The 18,061-nt window shown below is 41.7% G+C and overlaps 1 gene segment (V, D, J or C); it reads left to right on the top strand.

Annotated features, from left to right (window-relative positions):
• The first annotated feature begins 402 nt into the window (after window positions 1-402).
• On the top strand, window positions 403-17,562 carry LOC148136814 (Ig heavy chain C region-like). The segment is given in 5 exon segments: window positions 403-594; window positions 10,471-10,776; window positions 14,136-14,447; window positions 16,399-16,707; window positions 17,162-17,562. Coding segments are annotated over 5 exon segments (1,338 nt in total).
• The last annotated feature ends 499 nt before the right edge of the window (window positions 17,563-18,061 follow it).

Below are 18,061 nucleotides of genomic sequence, written 5' to 3'. Positions count from 1 at the left end.
TTACTGCTTCCAAAGACACTTCAAACAACATTTTCGCGTTGGACATGGAGAACCTGAAGATCGAAGACACCGCCATCTATTACTGTGCAGGAGACCACAGCGAGAGGAACCAGGGCTGGACCCATTCAAGAACCGCTTGAGGGAACATTTTGTCAAATCCATCATAAACTGACGGTCAGTACGAGTTTTAAATGCAATTATACCAACTGCAATCTGAAGCAGACCTCAGGCTGCCTCTTACAAAACTATCAAAGAGGAAATGTACCATTTAAACTAGCAAACTGGTGACACAATGGGACAATGTTTTGGGCATGTCATATGTACTGCTAACACTTCCATCAATTAACTGCTCGGACAAAATGTTAGTTTTAATATATCTGACAGCTCAGGAGATCACTGCTAATTGTTATGTCAACTATGGCATTAATTCTAAACATGATCAGGACTAAATGGCTCTTTCAAATGAAAATTGAGACCTCGAGTAAAGAACAGAGAATAAGTGTACTGGTCTCCATCATTGTGATACTACAGTGGGTAACTGGGGTTACGATCTTGGCTACTGGGGCCAAGGGACCATGGTGACAGTGACTTCAGGTAAGACCCTTGAACTTTCTTAGTGACTTTTTAAAAACTTTCTATTCATGTGACTAATTTCTGAATTAAATGAAACTCAGATTCTTCGCTGAGTTTGGTTTGGTTCGGATTGATTTTTGTTCAGACTGATTACAGACTTCAGTTAAGGCTCAGCAATTAGTTACAATGGGGATGATGGAGTCAGTTGCTCGGTGTATCTCTTTTTTTTGATCAGATGGGCATTCTGTGTGGCTGGGTTACTTGAAACACCTAATGTCTCTTAATCAGTCAGCTATAAATGATGTTTAATGTCAGTGACATCCTGACTGTGAGTTTTATTATCAACAACAAACGCTAAGAATTCAAAGATGTTCGAGATATTACTAAACATGATTAAAATATGCTAAAATATCATTATTCACTTCTTGAATATATGTTCTTACCCTGATTATATTTTCTCATTTATTTTGTTAATTTTGTTGATGACAAGCAGGTTAGAAACTGACATAAAATTTTCTTGCGGTGCTATATTGCCTTCTGTTGATTAGATTCTGAATTTGTTTTACTTGATTCTGTTGAATTGAGTTGATTGGATTTTGGCTTTGTTTTAGTTGATTCGGTTGAACTGTGATGATTGGATTCTGACTTTGTTTTTACTTGGTTTTGTTGAATTGCGTTGATTGGCTTTTGAAATTGTTTTATTTGATTCTGTTGAATTGAATTGTTTGGATTCTGATTATGTTTCATTCAAATCTGTTGTTTTGAGTTGATTGGATTCTGATTCAGTTTGTGAAATTGATCAGCGTTTTCATGCTTTCTGTAATTGGTGTTTTCTTTCTGGTGAGGAGATTGTCTCTCTGGATTACTTTTCATTACCATTTTTTGTGAAGTTCTTTTGTTTTTCATGAATTATTTCTGCATTTGTTAAACTTATATGACACATTTTTCTCTGCTTGATTGAAAACATTACATCCATTTGTAACGGTCTGAAAAACAACTTAAGGCAGAAACCCAGAAGTGTGAGAAATGAAAAAAAAAACAAGTTTTTAATGCATTGACTTTTAACAAAAAAACTCAGTTCTAATTAGATTACTTACAGTGTGTAAACAGGCTCTTTGGCCCAACAAGTCCACACCGCCCCGCCGAAGCGCAATCCACCCATACCCCTACTTTACCCCTTACCTAACACTACGGGCAATTTAGCATGGCCTAATTCACCTTACCTGCACATCTTTGGACTGTGGGAGGAAACCGAAGCAACCCGGAGGGAACACACGCAGACACGGGGAGAACGTGCAAACTTCACACAGTCAGTCGCCTGAGGCGGGAATTGAACCCGGGTCTCTGGCGCTGTGAGGCAGCAGTGCTAACCACTGTGCCACCATGCCGCCCACAATTGTAAACTAACTGAATTTTGTTTTGAGTAGCCTCATTCAAAATAAAATTTGGGACTAAAATCTGAAACTGCAGAATTGATCAGATTATGTAATTGAAACTAACTTAAAATTATAATGTGGCAATATTTGTCCATTCAATAATTTTGTTTTGACAATGAAGTGATTAATCAATATATGCCTTCAACCGCTCGACTGTGCGCTGCACAAGATTGTCACGATCAAGAAGGGTGTACAGGTTGGAAATAAATTGAACTGTTGCCAGAAACGTTACAGCTTTAAGTGTTAAGTCCCCTCACAAACAAGGCTGCTGTTATGACTTGTTATTTCTATTCAATTTGATCATTAGTTTGCTGGATTCTGAGCAGCTTTGTTAGACTTCAATCTGGATTTGTTTCGTGAGGTTACATCATGTTCTTGGTTCTGTTGAAAATATTTGCAGAGCTAGTTCTGCTGCAGACACACCGTGTTGTGATCTGGTGATCATTGACCTGTTGAGGAGGGATTGTGCTTGGGTAACATTAAATGTGTTATATTTGGGAAACCGTTTCTGGTTTCTGCATTGTTTTTGCAATGTTAACATGGTTGGTGACAGTGAACCGCTCCAGGTTCCCCATTCATTGCAATCAGCATACGAGTTTAAATTTCATAAAGCCTATTATTAAGTGAAAGGCAAATCGCAAATGTTTTAGAAATGAAGGGAAAACAGATACCTTCGGGCGCCATTTTTACTTAAAAGTAATAATTAAGGATTAATCTAATCCATGCTTTACAATCCAAATTCAGAACGCCACTATCTAGTTCAATCACAAGGTCTGTCTTTAAACAGTTTACAAGTCATAGAGAAATATAAATAGAATTTCAAAAGTCTAATATTCTAATAGTTCTTGCTCTTGAGCAAAAATGCCATGACTGTGTTATAATTGATCAAGAAACACCTTTCAATTCCGCTGTACACTACATACATATTTTTCTGGCTGGAAAAGATCATTGGCAAAAACCATTTGGAAATTCTGCTGAATTCTATGAAGAACAGATCAGTTTCACTGCTTTGATCAGTTTCACATGTAACTTGAGTTAATTAATTGTTATGTCCCTCATTAAACTGGATTTACAGGATAAAAATAAAACATTAACTGAATTATTTAATCTGCACAGTGCTTTAGGTGTTCCCAATCTGTGCATTTTAAATAAATAGTTACATTTTACAACACAATATCAACTGAGGAGTCATTCTTTCGGAAACAACTGCTATCGTGAATTATGTGACCAAGGCCAAATTTCGAATTAATTAAAATAATCCACTCATTACCTCGCAGGGCAGCATGGTGTCTCAGTGGTTGTCACTGCTGCCTCACAGTGCCAGGGTCCCAAATTCGAGCCCACCCTCGGGTGACTGCCTGTGTAGAGTTTGCACATACTCCCTGTGTCTGCGTGGGTTTCCTTCGGGCGCTCTGGTTTCCTACCACAGTCCAAAAGATGTGCAGGTCAGGTGATTATAGCTGTGCTAAATTGCACACAGTGTTCAGGGATGTGAAGGTTAGGGTGCATTATTCAGGGGTAAATATAAATTAGCGGAATGGGTCTGGGTGGGCTCCTTCCTGTTCAGAGGGTCAGTGTGGAATTGTTGGGCCAAATGGCCCGTTTCTATATTGTAGGAACCCTACTCTTAAAACCATGGGAGTGCTTGCTGCAAACGCAGAGAATTCATTTTACATCGATGTTTTCAGACGGATGCAGAGTTCACAAATTTGCAGAAGACATGAACTAGAGGATAACAGAGCACATTGAAAATTCAGACACTTAAAATAGAGTAATATTTATTTTAATAAATATACTTGACCGATTTATTGCAATGTAGCAATCGGAAGGAATCTGCTCACATTAGTTAAGTGTGGCAATCATTTAGATTAGATTTCCTGCAGTATGTGTCGGGCCATTTGGCCCAACAAGTCCACACCGACCCTCTGAAGAGTAATCCACCCAGACCCATTCCCCTACCCTATATTTACCCCTGACTAATGCACCTAACACTATGGACGATATAGCATGACCAGTTCACCTGGCATGCATCTCTTTGGATTGTGGGAGGAAACCCACTCAGACACAGGGGAGATTGTGTAAACTCCACACAGGCAGTCACCCGAGGCTGGAACCGAGCCTGGGTACCTGGATCTGTGAGGCAGCAGTGCCCACATTTACTTAGACATCCGCTAAAGCGGGCAACTCCAGACAGAAGCATGTTTTCAATTCATACCTTTTTAAACATTTTCGTTTATTAAACGCAGCTAACAAGAATATGACCTTGCCCTAATTCCTTCAACAGAAATGCTTTCCACACTGGAATGCGGTATTGACTTTATGCAATGCATGCAAAATCTCCACAGTTCAAGGAACGTTTTAAGAATATGTAAAAATAATTTAAGAATAATCAATTTCCTCCAGATCTGTGCTTTAATTGGCGATATTTCCCACCTCAATAATTTTGTTAAATACAATGACTTATTAAGTTTATTAACTCAGTGGTTATTTATGTTCATTGTGAACACATTCTCATTCACATTAATCCACTGGTTAGTTCCTCTGATGAATGTTCAATTACAGTGAATATATTTGACGTGAGGAGTTGAGCAATGTATCCTCTCGGATTAAGTCTGTTGTGCAGTTTGTTTCTGTGCTATCTAAGACTAACTTGTCAACGGTCCTGACCATTTGTAGATTGTCCAGTTCGGATACCTGAATCTCAGACAGTTCAATTTTATCTTGAGATTCAAAACCACTTTTATCTGCCAGAAATACAATATTCGATTAGGTGCCTCAGAATTGAGAGTCCTGACGAAGTTGTTCCACTCAGAACGAACGTTTCAGGAACAAAAGGCAGATAGCAAGAGTTTTGAAATTGGTTGTTGACAACAAAAGATATTTGATTGAGTGAGGCAGAGGGAAATATGCTGCATATTTTCTTTGTGCCTCAGTTATGCAGGACATGTTTCGTGGCACAATGTAGAATCAGAAATTTTTTGCATCTTATCATTTGAAAACCTATTATCAGCTTTTAATGTCACTGGCAACGGTCATATTACACTTCAAAACATTTTAATCTTTTCCAAACTAAGTAGTCCGTCTGGTGCAGCAACATTCACAGGGGAAAGAGAAAGGGAGTTCTAGGTTGGAATCCAGTGACAGTGAATTGATGGCAATGCAATTCATAGATTTATTCCTCTGTAGTTCCCATAGAGTTTGAACAATTTGGAGCTGCTGTCAAAGTATTCTTGGATAAATGTTGAAATGTTACTTTAATTGTACAAACGTTCTGGAACTATCCCTGGTTGTTGGAAGGTGTTAATAACTAAAATGCTTTATGTACTTTCAAAACAGGTGGGCTGTGTTCTCCGTGATAGTGTCGAGCTCATTGTGTTCAGGTCTGTTGTGAAGTTGTAGTAGTGTCCCTGATTCTGTGCCAGATGGCCTGTGTTCACTTACAACCTGTTAGAGAGGTATGTAATACTATCTCTTATCAGGTTACTTCAGTGCAAGAAAGCAGATTGAAATGTTTGGGTGTTTGTTGGAATTCCACGCACAGAGGCCAGTGAAATCTATTCAATCACCGTCCTGACTTGTGTCTCTTAGATATTAAACAGAATTTTGGTGGTTCGCTGCTTTTCACAGATCAATATTTGTTCACAAGCTTTTGGGCATCGCTAGATGGGGTTAATGGAGTAAGTGTTCAAAGAAATCACAGCTTTTGACTTGCTGTCATTTATAACTAATATCATTTATAACTAATCCAGAATGAATCATTTTCGAAGCATATTTGATGAGATTATGCTTCGGCTGTTTTACTTTATATTAAACCAGTTCTGTAGCTGAATTTGATTGTTCAGTACGGTGGGAGTTCCGCTGAATCCAACACTTGCTGCAGATGGTTATAGCTTTTCAGTTAGTCTTCAATTGCTATCTCAGACGACCAGTACCTCTGCTAAGAATTCTTTTTCCAACAGGAGTCAAGCCAACGTAATCACTGTTTATCTCAACAGGTGTGAGCTCTTGTGCCAAAAACATGAAAACAATTTGGTGAGGGGGGGGGGGGTTCTGGATGCGAAAGGTTAACCTTGCCTTGTCTCCACAGGTGCTGCTCGACCGGCTGAGTTTCTTCAGAAATTTCTGTCTTTATTTTGGTTTTCTAGCATTTAAAGTTTGTTGTTTCATTGAAAAATGTTCTGTTCGATGAAACACGTTCCTTAGAGAAAAGATGCATTTGAACAAATTGCGAATGTTCAGAGATATTAAATATCAGTGAATCATTGAATTTGAGTGCCCTGATCTCGAGATGTAGTTTCACAAGAAACTATTATGAAGTAACAACACACTCCAGAGCGCAGTGGCTGTTGTAATTGGGTGGAAGTTATTTTGATCACTCAAATAGAGAATGTCAATGATCCCGTTCCAAATAATCAACAGAAGGTTTTTTTTAAAACATGTGTGAAACAATTAATTTGTTGAAATATTTTAATAAAAAGTGTTCACCGCCTGTGCTAGCTTAATGAATGACACAATGATAGGAAGGTAGGAGCAAGAGGAGGGCACTCAGCCCCTCGAGCTGTTCCACCACTTACTTAGATCATGGAGCATCTGTGAGCTAAATCCACAGGTCTCCCTTTGGCTAAAACTCTTCAACACCTTTGATTAACAAGCAAAAACTATTCCAGATTTACTGATTCGACTGCCCGTAACAAAGGGAGACACCATTTCTGAAAGACATTCCTGTGAGTACTGTGACACAATGAGGCTGGAATTAATTGCTCATGAAAGTAAACTTTAAATCTCTGACAATTTCCAATTGAAACATCCCAATCATCATATTTCTTTAATTTAACACTATACTTCCCTGGAATAAAGAAATGTAATGTGTCATTGCCTTGGTAAAAATGAGGGAAGCTTCATTCCTATTATATGATTAAGAAATAGCTCTGGTTCATTCAGTGAAAACACAGACAAATTACACAAAAGGAAACCATGTCATCTTGTGTAGAAACACAAGTGCCTCAAATAGTTTTCAATTCTTCCAGTGGTTGTTTGATTCTCTAGACAGGTGTGGAAGTGTCAGACTTGAGAAACCAGTTATCATCAGCCTATTTGAATTGCTGATGTTTGTGTGGTATTAGCACATTCACAGCGCTGTTAGGATGTGAGTCCCATGGCTGTGGTTGAGGAAGAGGAAACGAGCAGGGAAATAGTTGAGAGTCAAGTTCAAGTCTAATTTGGAGGAGATCTTTCAGGTGAAGCATTTACATGCATGTGCGCCCTTATCCTCAAGGATCACAGTTTTGGAACATGCTGCTGAAGGGACATGTCAGCATGCAAAATGGAAGCTGAAGAAGGCCCCTCGGCCCCTCTAGAATGCTATTCCATTCATGGGATCATCATTAATCTTGCTGCTCACCAGTCTTCCGAACACACCGATAACATTGAACCTGATTGTTTACTGTCCAGCAAAATAATGGTGAACCTTTGGTATTCGCCACCACAGAAATTGATTGAGGACAAAACATTAAATGATTTCAATAAGGAGATAGATTCCTTCAATCCTGAAAAAAAAGGTTCCGGATATGTGGGAGAAAGGCAAACAGGGTAAATATTGGTTGAAAGCCATGAAAACATTGAATGGGACGTGGTTTGTAAGTTAGGGCTTCATGTTGTAATTGTCCAAAACATTGGAATGAACTGCCAGAGGAAGTGGTAAATGCAGAGATAGGTCCAACATTGAGAAGACATTTGAACAGCTCCAGGAACTGGATAGGTCTGGATGGATATGGGCCAAAGGCAGGCAAGTGGAATTAGTTTAATTTGGGAACTCTGGTCAGCATGGATGAGCTGGACCAAAGGAACTGTTTCTGTGCTGTACGACTTTATGACTCACTGACTTTATGGTGGAGTAGGCTCAAAGTTGGAAGGTGGTGAGCAAGTGAGGGGCTAGATTGGGCATGTGGGAGAGTTTGGGCTGATAGGCTGTGAGGTGTTGGCTGGCTGCTGGGTAAGCTTGCATGCACTATGTCTGGCAAGGTGGCATCAAGGTAAATGGTAATGGTCACAGGGTAATTTGGTCGAATTGTGCTTGGTAGGTGAGGGGTAGTTTGAGCTGAAATGCAGGAGGTCTGTCTTTGCCAGGCTGGTTTATGGAGAGGTGAGCAGGATGCCAGGCTGGTTAGTGTAGAGGTGGGCAGAGTGCCAGGCTGTTTCGGGGGTGGAAGGTCACTGTAATGAAGTGACAGGTGGACGTGTTGTCAAAATGTAAAGCTCGGAGTCTGGCAAAATGGTGGGTTGTAAAGCACAGATGCAAAAGGAGCTAGGAAGCAATGTGCACAGGTTGACTTGGGTAAGGTGAGAGGTCAGTGATCAAGGACTAAGGTCATGTCTTGGGTAGTGGGCTTTTGTCAGAGGTTGTGAAAATGATGGTGCCAGGTCGAGTCAGGGCCAGATTCACCATGGGCCAGGTGCAGGGCGGCAGGAGTGTAAATGAGTGAAAGGAATTGAGATCATATGTCCGTCTGGAATATAGAATATAGAACATTACAGTGCAGTACAGGGCCTTCATCCCTCGATGTTGCGCTGACCTGTGGAACCATTCTGAAGCCTATCTATCTTACACGATTCCACTTTCATCCATATGTTTATCCAATAACCTTTTAAATGCCCTTAAAGTTGGCGAGTGTACTATTGTTTCAGGCAGTGTGTTCCATGGCCCTACTACTCTCTGAGTAAAGAAACAACCTCTGACATCTGTCATCTATGTCCTCTCCTGCCAGCCATCACTATTAAAGAAAAAAGACTTTCACTGTCCACCCTCTGTTTATCTTTTATGTCTCAATTAAGTCACCTCTCAACCTTCTTCTCTCAAATAAAAGCAGCCTCAGGGCCCTCATCCTTTCCTAATTAAACCTTCCCGCCATACCAAACAACATCTTGGTAAACCTCCTCTGAACTCTTCCAAAGCTTCCACATTCTTTCTATAATGTGGTGACCAGAACAGTACACAATACTCCCAAGTGCGGCCACACCAGAGTTTTGTACAGCCGCAGCCTAACCTCGTGGTTCTGAAACTCAGTCCCTCTACCGATGAAAGCCAACACAAAGTATGCCTTCTTAACAACTCTATCAAACTGGCTGGCAACTTTTAGGGATCTATGTACGTGGACACCGGGATCTCTCTGCTCAGCGACACTACCAATATAGATTGCCTTGGATGTTTTTCCATAAGACCATAAGACAATAAGACATAGGAGTGGAAGTAAGGCCATTCGGCCCATCGAGTCCACTCCGCCATTCAATCATAGCTGATGCGCATTTCAGCACCACTTACCAGCGTTCTCCCCGTCCCAGTGCTCAGCTCCTGCCTGTGCTGCTGCTGCAGTGACCTTCCTATCAGAGAGAACATTCTACTTTGCATTGATAAGTGAGGAAGGCTCACTGGGCCTGATTCCCAAGTATGGGGACAGCAAACACGAGGGGACACAACTTTAAAGTGAGGGGAGATAGGTATAAGACAGATGGCAGAGGTAGTTTCTTTACTCATTGACTAATAAGGGTATGGAATGCTTTGCCAGCAACGGTAGTATATTCGCCAATTTTATGTATATTTATGTCGTCATTGGACAAAAATATGGACGTACATGGGATAGTGTAGGTGGGATGGACTTCAGATTAGTATGACAGGGCAGCGCAACATCGAGGGCCGAAGGGCCTGTACTGCGCTGTAATGTTCTATGTTCTATGATTCACTCTGATTTCTCTCCGGGGGTACTGTCAGCTGTTGGGTATTTCCAGCAGCACGGCAACTAGTGGGGCAGCACGCTGGTTCCGTGGTTAGTGCTGCTGCCTCACAGTGCTAGGGACTCGGGTTCCATTCCAGCCTCGGGTGACTGTCTGTGTGGAGTTGGCACTTTCTCCCCATGTCTGTGTGCGTTTCCTCCCACAGTCCAAAGATGTGCAAGCTGGGGGAATTGCAAATGTTGTGTTCAGTGATTGGGAGTTTAGGTGCATTAGTCAGGGGTAACTGTAGCATAATAGGGTAGGGGAATGGGTCTGGATGCGTTACTTTTCAGAGGGTGGGTGTGGACTTGTTAAGCCAAATGGCCTGTTTGCACATACTGTAGAATTTCGATGAATCTGCAATTCCTTGGTTTGTATTTTGTGAAACGTCTCTGCTCTTCACAGCAATCCAGTGAAAGTGTCAGTTGTTGAGATCTTCAAACAGTTACTGGGGTGGGGTCAGGATGTTCTTCTTCCGAAATTATATGGCAATGGTCAAGTTCGAAGGCATGTTTCTAAAGAGGGAACCAATGATCATGATCAGCAACTGGTAGGAAACAAAGATAAACCCCAGTTATGCTGTAGACTTCAGCGGGTGCATACTGGCAAACGTTTATAGCTGAGGATACATTTGAGTAACTGATAAGGTCAAATTAACAGAAACTAACATGCTCAATTGTTCATTCTGTTGTAGAGACACCGTCTCCCCCCACGCTTTTTGGCCTGGTCTCCTCCTGTCAGGAGCACAACACCGGTTCTGTGATCTTTGGTTGTTTGGCGATGGACTATTCCCCTGACGTCACCAAGGTAACCTGGAAGAAAGGTGGGGAGCTAATCACGACTGGATTGAAGACTTACCCATCAGTGAGAAACAAGAAGGGAACCTACACCCTGAGCAGCCAGTTAACCCTGCCCGAGTCAGCGGTAGATTGCCCCAGCAAAATCTCCTGTGAGGTTCAACACAGCGGGTCACACAAGAGCAAAGTAATGCCATGTCCAGGTAAGTGTTGTGGGAACTGTGATAAACAGATCTCTGTGATTAACATGAATAAGGCATTATTTATAACCGTTTTCACAGAATCACCTCATACATCACAGGAAAAAGGCCCTTTGGTCCACCCAATTCACGCCTATCAATAACAGCCACCTAACCATTCCAGTCTCATGTGCCAGCACATGATCCATTGTCTTGTGTGACTTGCCCTTGCAAGGATACTTCATATTTATTATGAGGGGCTCAATCTCTACATGACTTATAGGTGCTGAGCTCCAGGCTAACACCACCCTCTGTTTGATTTTGTTTTCCCCTGAGATCCACTTGAAACCTCCTGGCCTTACCTTCACCCTGTGCCCCTGAGGCATTGATCTCTCCATCAAGGGGAAAGGTTTCACCCAGTTTACCCTGTCTATGCCTAAAATAATTCTAGACATCATGATAATCTTCTGCCTAATTCTCCTCTGCTCCAAGGAAAGCCCCTGTCTATCTAAACTAGTTTCATAACTAAAACCCTCCAACACAGGCAAGATCCTGGCAAATCTCATCAATACTGCCTTCCCTGTAATAACATTCCTTCGATAACATGCACACAACGCTTCAGTATGGCCTAACCAGTGTTTTATTAAGTTCCAGTATCATCTCACCACTCTTCATTGTCAATGTCTAGGCTAATAAAAGCAAATATCCTCCCACCTTCTTAGCCTCTTTATCCAGACGACACAATACTATAGGGGATCGGTGGGTACATGCACCAAAGATCATCAGGCCTTTCCACGGTTTCACCATTCAAAACGTCATACCTGACAGGACAGATTCTTCTGCCGAATTACATCACCTTACATTTATTCAGAATAATTTCCATTTGCAACTTTTCTCTTCACATACAAACAACCCTTTTATATCCTCCTGCAATCTAAAGCCATTATGCTCATGACTTTCCAACATGACAGTTTTCATTTCATCTGTGAATTCACTGGTTAATCCTACTAAATGTGAGTCTCAATCATTGGTATGTAAGAGAAATAGCGCGGAAATCAACACTAATCCCTATAGAACACCAGGAGACATAGATTTCCAGTCACGTAGACACCCGATGACTATTAACCCCTGCTCCCATCACTCAGCCAGTTCTAGATCCAATCTGTCAAATTAACTCGGATCCCATTGGCTCCGTTTATTGCTATCATCTGGACATCGAGTTATCTCTATGAAAGCTACTATCAAATTGTTACACATGACTTCCTCTCAATAAAACCGTGCTGAAAATTGCTGATTTATCTTCCAAATGAAGACTAATTTCACTTCTCAATAGTTTCCTTACCACTGAGACTAGCTTGACAGATCTGTGTTTTCATTATTTATCCCTTCCTTCGTCCTGCATGACAGTGCAACGTTGGCTGATCTACACTCGGCACAACTTCTGTGGCCAGACAGGAATTCTGAATTATTGTCAGCGACCCAACTATTTCATCCTTTGCATCGCTCAACCGCTTCGTATACTTTTCATCTGCCCTGGAAATATAACCACTTTTCATTCAGCAAGACAACACAGAACATCACGTCATGTGTCCTAATTTCTGAAAGTACATCACAACACCCCTCCATGATTTCTGTCCCCACATTGTCCCTCTTACTAGTGAACACTGACACAACACATTCGTTTTGACCACAACCTAATCCTCCGGCTCCACTCCAATAATAACACTTAATGGGGCATTACTGTTTCCCGAATAATTCTTTTATTTTCTCATGGTCCCTTTTGCTCTTCTAATTCCTTTGTTTTTCAAACTCCCCCTTGCACGTTCTGTACTCCATATTAGTTTCTATTGTTTTGAGATTTCAGTATAGACCGGAGGCCTCCCTTGTTTCTCTTTATCTCCCCCTCCATGCTCTTTGGTGACCAGAGCCCGCTGCATTCTTGGTCCCACGCAGTGGCTTCCTGGGAAATGTCCTCCCTGTGATTTTCCTATCTCTTTCTTAAATGTGTCACACTGCTCTGACTCAGATTTACCAATAAGTGTCAGCTTCCAGTCCACTCTGGTTATGTCATTACCTAATCTTACTAAAATTGTCCTTCCCCTTTTCAGAACTTTGGGCCAATTTCTATTCCTTTGCAGTACAATCTGAAATCCAACTGATTTACGATCACTGTCTGCAAAGTGCTCCACCATTGGTGTTTTACCCACTGGGTCGACTTCAGTCCCTAAAGTTAAGTTCAGGTTCACCCCTCTCTTGCAAGGTCTGGATTAAAATTCTCTGTATTAAATCCATACTTTGTTCAAATATTCTCCTGGGGGCATTTTCAGAATTGTGCTCCCTCTAAATTTTTGACAAAATGAATATCCAAGCCTATGCTGAGAAAGTTAAAAACTTCTTTTCTCATTCCCCTATTTAATTTACATGTCTCTGAAATTTGTCCATGTGTTTGCACTTGGTCTTTTGGACCTATAGTAAGGTCTATCGTGCTCTCCCAGTAGTTATGTTTGCTGTATTTTGGTTTTGAAGTACTGTCCATTTGCCTTTGTTCAAGGAGGTATCCATGATTTCATTTCTCTTTACAGCCTAAAATACTCTTGTCAGAATTGCGACTGAAGCAACATTCTGTACCGCACACCCCCGCCCCCATCCTTTTCCATCTTTCCCTGTCTCGCCTGAAGGCACTAAATCCTGGAATATTGAATAGTCACTCCTGCCCGGCTGTCAATATGTCTCCATGATAGCAACGGCATCATATCTTCATTTATGCCAGTAATTCGTCTGCCTTGTTCATCAGACTCTGTAATTAAAACGAATACCATCCAACGTTGCTATCTCCCTTCTGATGTTACCGGCCTATAGTTTCTATGCCTCTTTGAGTGGCACGGTGGCACAGTGGTTAGCACTGCTGCCTCACACCGTCAGAGACCCGGGTTCAATTCCCGCCTCAGACGACTAACTGTGTGGAGTTTGCACATTCTCCCCGTGTCTGCGTGGGTTTCCTCCGGGTGCTTCGGTTTCCTCCCACCATCCAAAGATGTGCAGGGTCAGGTGAATTGACCATGCTAAATTGCCCATAGTGTTAGGTAAGGGGAAAATGTAGGGGTATTGGTGGGTTTCGCTTCGGCAGGTCGGTGTGGACTTGTTGGGCCGAAGGGCCTGTTTCCATACTGTAATCTAATCTAAATCTTGACTCCCTTGCTGTATCCTCTAAGTTTAGCCTTTCACATTGTCCTGCTGATCTTTCTGTGTGGATCCCAGCTTCTCCAGCACTCTGCACAATTATGATTCTTGTATCCATTAACCATAAGAAACCTTGATATATGAGAACTGATTGTATTTGTTATGAAATTCGTCGGATAATGCATGCGATGTGTTTCCTAAAGGTCCAGATATTCTCCAACCAACCCTTCTCCTAACTGTGAGCTCCAGTGAAGAAATCGCAAGCAGCAAGTTTGCAACCGTCGTCTGTTCAATCATCGACTTCCATCCGAAGTCAATCTCCGTGAGTTGGTTGAAAAATGGCCGACGCTTGGCTTCTGGCTTCTTCACGTCTCCCGTGTGTGAGGCGAACGGGAACTTCTCGGTGACGAGTCGGCTGATGGTCCCTTATGGTGAATGGTTTAATAGTGCGGTCTATACCTGCCAGGTCACTCATGGAGAGAACATTCAAAGTAAAAACATCACCGCACTCCAGGGTAAGAGACACAGACTGAGAGAGCTACAAATCAATCTGAACTCTGATGTGAATCAAACACACAGATTTAGCAGGCGTTAAAAAACAGCACGGTACAGCTTCTCATTTCTCAACATGCCACGTATCTGATTTGAGTTTGAGTGTTACATTAGCATTGCCCAAAATTCAACATTTTGGCAAGTCAGAAAAGCATGTTTCCTCTCCGTTGAAGATAGATATATAGATAGTGAGCTTTGTTAAATAGTTTGTTGCCTGACCATGCTGGGAGAGGCATTCAGAGTGCAGAATCCTTGCCTGGTAGCCGCTTCAAGAGTAAGTTTGGGATGGAGGCGGGATATTGGAGAGATATCTGATTGAAACATAGAAAATACTGAGAGACTGAGGTCGAGTGAATGTGGAAAAGCTGTTTTGACTGGTAGGCGAGACTAGGACCCAAGGGCACAGTCTCAGGGTCAAAGGGGCACCGTTTTGAACTGAGATGGGGAGGGGTTTCTTCAGCCAGAGGGTGATGAGTCTGTGGAACATGTTGCTTCAGAGGGCTGTGGAGGCCAGGCCATTGTGTGTATTCAAGCCAGAGATAGATCGGCTCTTGTTTAGTCCGGGGAGAAGACAGTAGCCCGGCTTTGGGCCGAAACGTCGATTTTCCAGCTCGTCGGATGCTGCCCGACTTGCTGTGCTTTTCCAGCATCATTCTGATCTAAACTCTGGATTGGCCGAAGAGCCTTATTTTGATCCTCTATCAAATTGACGTGGTTAAAATATGCAGTGACCGTTACTTGAAAATAAATCAAAATGCGTTCAATGCTTCATTCCCTGCTCAGGAACGACCTGTTGGCCTTGAACACTGTACGACATCGATTTTTATCTGGTACTGAGCTCTTTAACTTCATTTATGGGATCAGACCACAGACCAAGTGGCTATCACATTTGATGAACTGGGATAAACGTGATCTCACTGAGATTCTTTAAGATGCTCTCTGTAATTAGTGGATGAGGCAGGCGAATAAAGTCTGGTAAGAATGCTACAATAGGGATGAATGAACGAGGAACTCAAGACAGGCTGATGTCGCATGGTTTGGGGTGGCGATGTTTACACAGGAAGTAGTGGATGTCCATAAAATTAGTGCACATTTCCATCGCGTTTGTAGATTAATTTAAGACGCTTTTGTTTGTTTTTTTTTCTCCCCTGCTCTATGAAGAAATTAAAAAATGCAGATTGGTAAATGAAGGGAAAGTGCAGAGCAGTCATGAACTAACTAAATGGAGGGAAAGACTTAAGGAGATGGGCGTCCTTCTCGATAACCAATGCTGTACTCAATGTCTTGTTTTCAGATCTACTCCAAACACAGCCCACGAGGAACAATGACATAAATTAGAGAATGACATCACACCAATAACGCAAAGTATTTTTGATCACGTTAAATATAATGGACAGAATTTCGATGGCTGTTCACCGCTCCTGTAACACTTCAGAACTCTGCAAAGAGAACAATTATTGTTTATTATAATTTGTCCAAAATTTGGGATGTGATTTGGCAGTCAGTGTGACCAGCGGCACTTGTACCTAAGGGTTATGAACATGGAAATGAACTCATTAAATTCAGATTACTCTTGTCACAAGTATCAATAGATGGTCTTAAGTGAGAGACAAACTCTGAAAGAAAGGTCATTCCATGGGTTACATGATGGTATCTTTGATGATTTTACTTTTTTCACAGGTTTCACTTGTTACAAAGCCAGTGTTCGTTAGGAATAATTACACAGGGTATGTTATAGGTAATCACAAATGTTTCACAGATCAAAATACATCAACAATAGTAAGCATCGTTTCAGCAATAGTTGGAGTTGCCATTTTGAAGGTGGTGGCTTCACCCTGTGAAGGAGTAATCTGAAGATTGGCTGTTTGTATCAGAAAGGGGCATTTTTCATTGACTTTGAGTTTTGTTTCATAGAAGATACCGAGTGCCACCCTAACACCGTTAAAATCCTCCCACCGCCAGTAGAACAAGTCTCACTGGATGCGACGGTGACGTTAACCTGCGTTGTGTCCAATCTTCCTTCTGGAGTTAACGTTACCTGGAAACAAGAAAAGAAGCCTCTGAAATCAGAGATTGCTGAGCAGCCTGGACAGAATCCTGACAGCGTGATCAGCAAATTAGACATTTCCACTGAAGCCTGGCTGAGTGGCGTTACTTTTAAATGTGTGGTGTACCATCAGAATCTACCGACTCCGCTGAGAGACTCCATCCACAAGGAGAAAGGTGAGCGGTGAGATTAAAGCACAAAGGATCCCATGTGAAATCCAGATCCAGTTACATCAATGACAGGCTTTGATTGGTAATGAACCAACACCGTTGGGGACATTAATGATGCATCTGAAGGCAGGATAGATAAGTAGATGATTCAGAAAAGATGGACCAAAGGATATTGTATTCTGATTAAGTCAGATAAGGTGGGAAGAAGCCTGGGTTGTGACGTCACCATCACCATTGACAAATGGCCAGCATGTCCTCGTTGTGGACTGGAAACATGGAGGCAACTTTCACATTAAACTTTACTTTTTTTACTGAACAGAATGTGTACCATACTGCTCCTTTAAAAAACGAAAGTGAATAAATCCCAAATTAAACATGGCGTATTTTAATATTTAGTGAAGTTGTGATATTGGTTCAGGATTTTTTTGGTTGATTTATATTTGTCTCAAATATTCTGCAGTGATTAATCCGCTGGAGCCATCAGTGTCGGTCCTCCTGCCACCAACAGAAGAAATCTCCGCTCAGAGGTTTCTCTCCCTCACCTGTTTAGTGAGAGGTTTCTCCCCCCGAGAGATCTTCGTCAAGTGGACAAGCAATGACAAGCCGGTGAATCCCAGTAACTACAAGAACACCGAGGTGATGGGGGAGAGTGACAACACCTCCTTCTTCATCTACAGCCTGTTATCCATTACAGCGAAGGAGTGGGCCAGCGGTGCTTCTTACTCCTGTGTCGTGGGACATGAAGCGATTCCATTGAAGATCATCAACAGAACAGTCGATACATCCAGCGGTAAACCGAGTTTTGTAAACATTTCACTTGCACTGATGGACACTGTTAATTCATGTCAATAAAAATCTCAAAGTTGCATTTAATAATTCAACAGAAGTAATGAAGTGTTTTTTTTTCCTCCCGTCGTGAGTTAAATACTGCATTAGTTGTTTCTCACTCTGACTTACATTCCATCTGTGTAGTTAAAGTGGATTATTAACAGGTCTAGGACGAACGTCTTGTGCAGTTAATGTTCTCTGCTCAGATACACTCTGGGTCAGAGACAGAGTAAAGCTCACTCATTGCAGGATTCCACCAAGTACCTTATTAATCCTAAATCCCTCTGTGACAAAATCTGACAATGTCCATTTTATGTCAAGGGTAGGGCACGAGTTTTGAACTTGGTGTTTTTGATTCCCGCCATTTGGCATTCTTACAAAATTCATGTCAGTTTTAAACTGCCAAATTGGACCAATTGGAAATGTAAATTTAAGACACTTTAAAATTAAATTTGATTGGAATATATCAATCGTACATAGTGCAGAACAGTTTGAATGTAACCTTTGTTTCTGGGGAACTGCCAGGGATTTC

Source organism: Chiloscyllium plagiosum, unplaced genomic scaffold (genome assembly GCF_037043375.1).
Source record: "Chiloscyllium plagiosum isolate Xiang-an unplaced genomic scaffold, Cpla_swu_hap1 HiC_scaffold_45, whole genome shotgun sequence".
Classification (NCBI taxonomy): domain Eukaryota; kingdom Metazoa; phylum Chordata; class Chondrichthyes; order Orectolobiformes; family Hemiscylliidae; genus Chiloscyllium; species Chiloscyllium plagiosum.
This window is presented reverse-complemented; position numbering and strand designations above follow the sequence as displayed.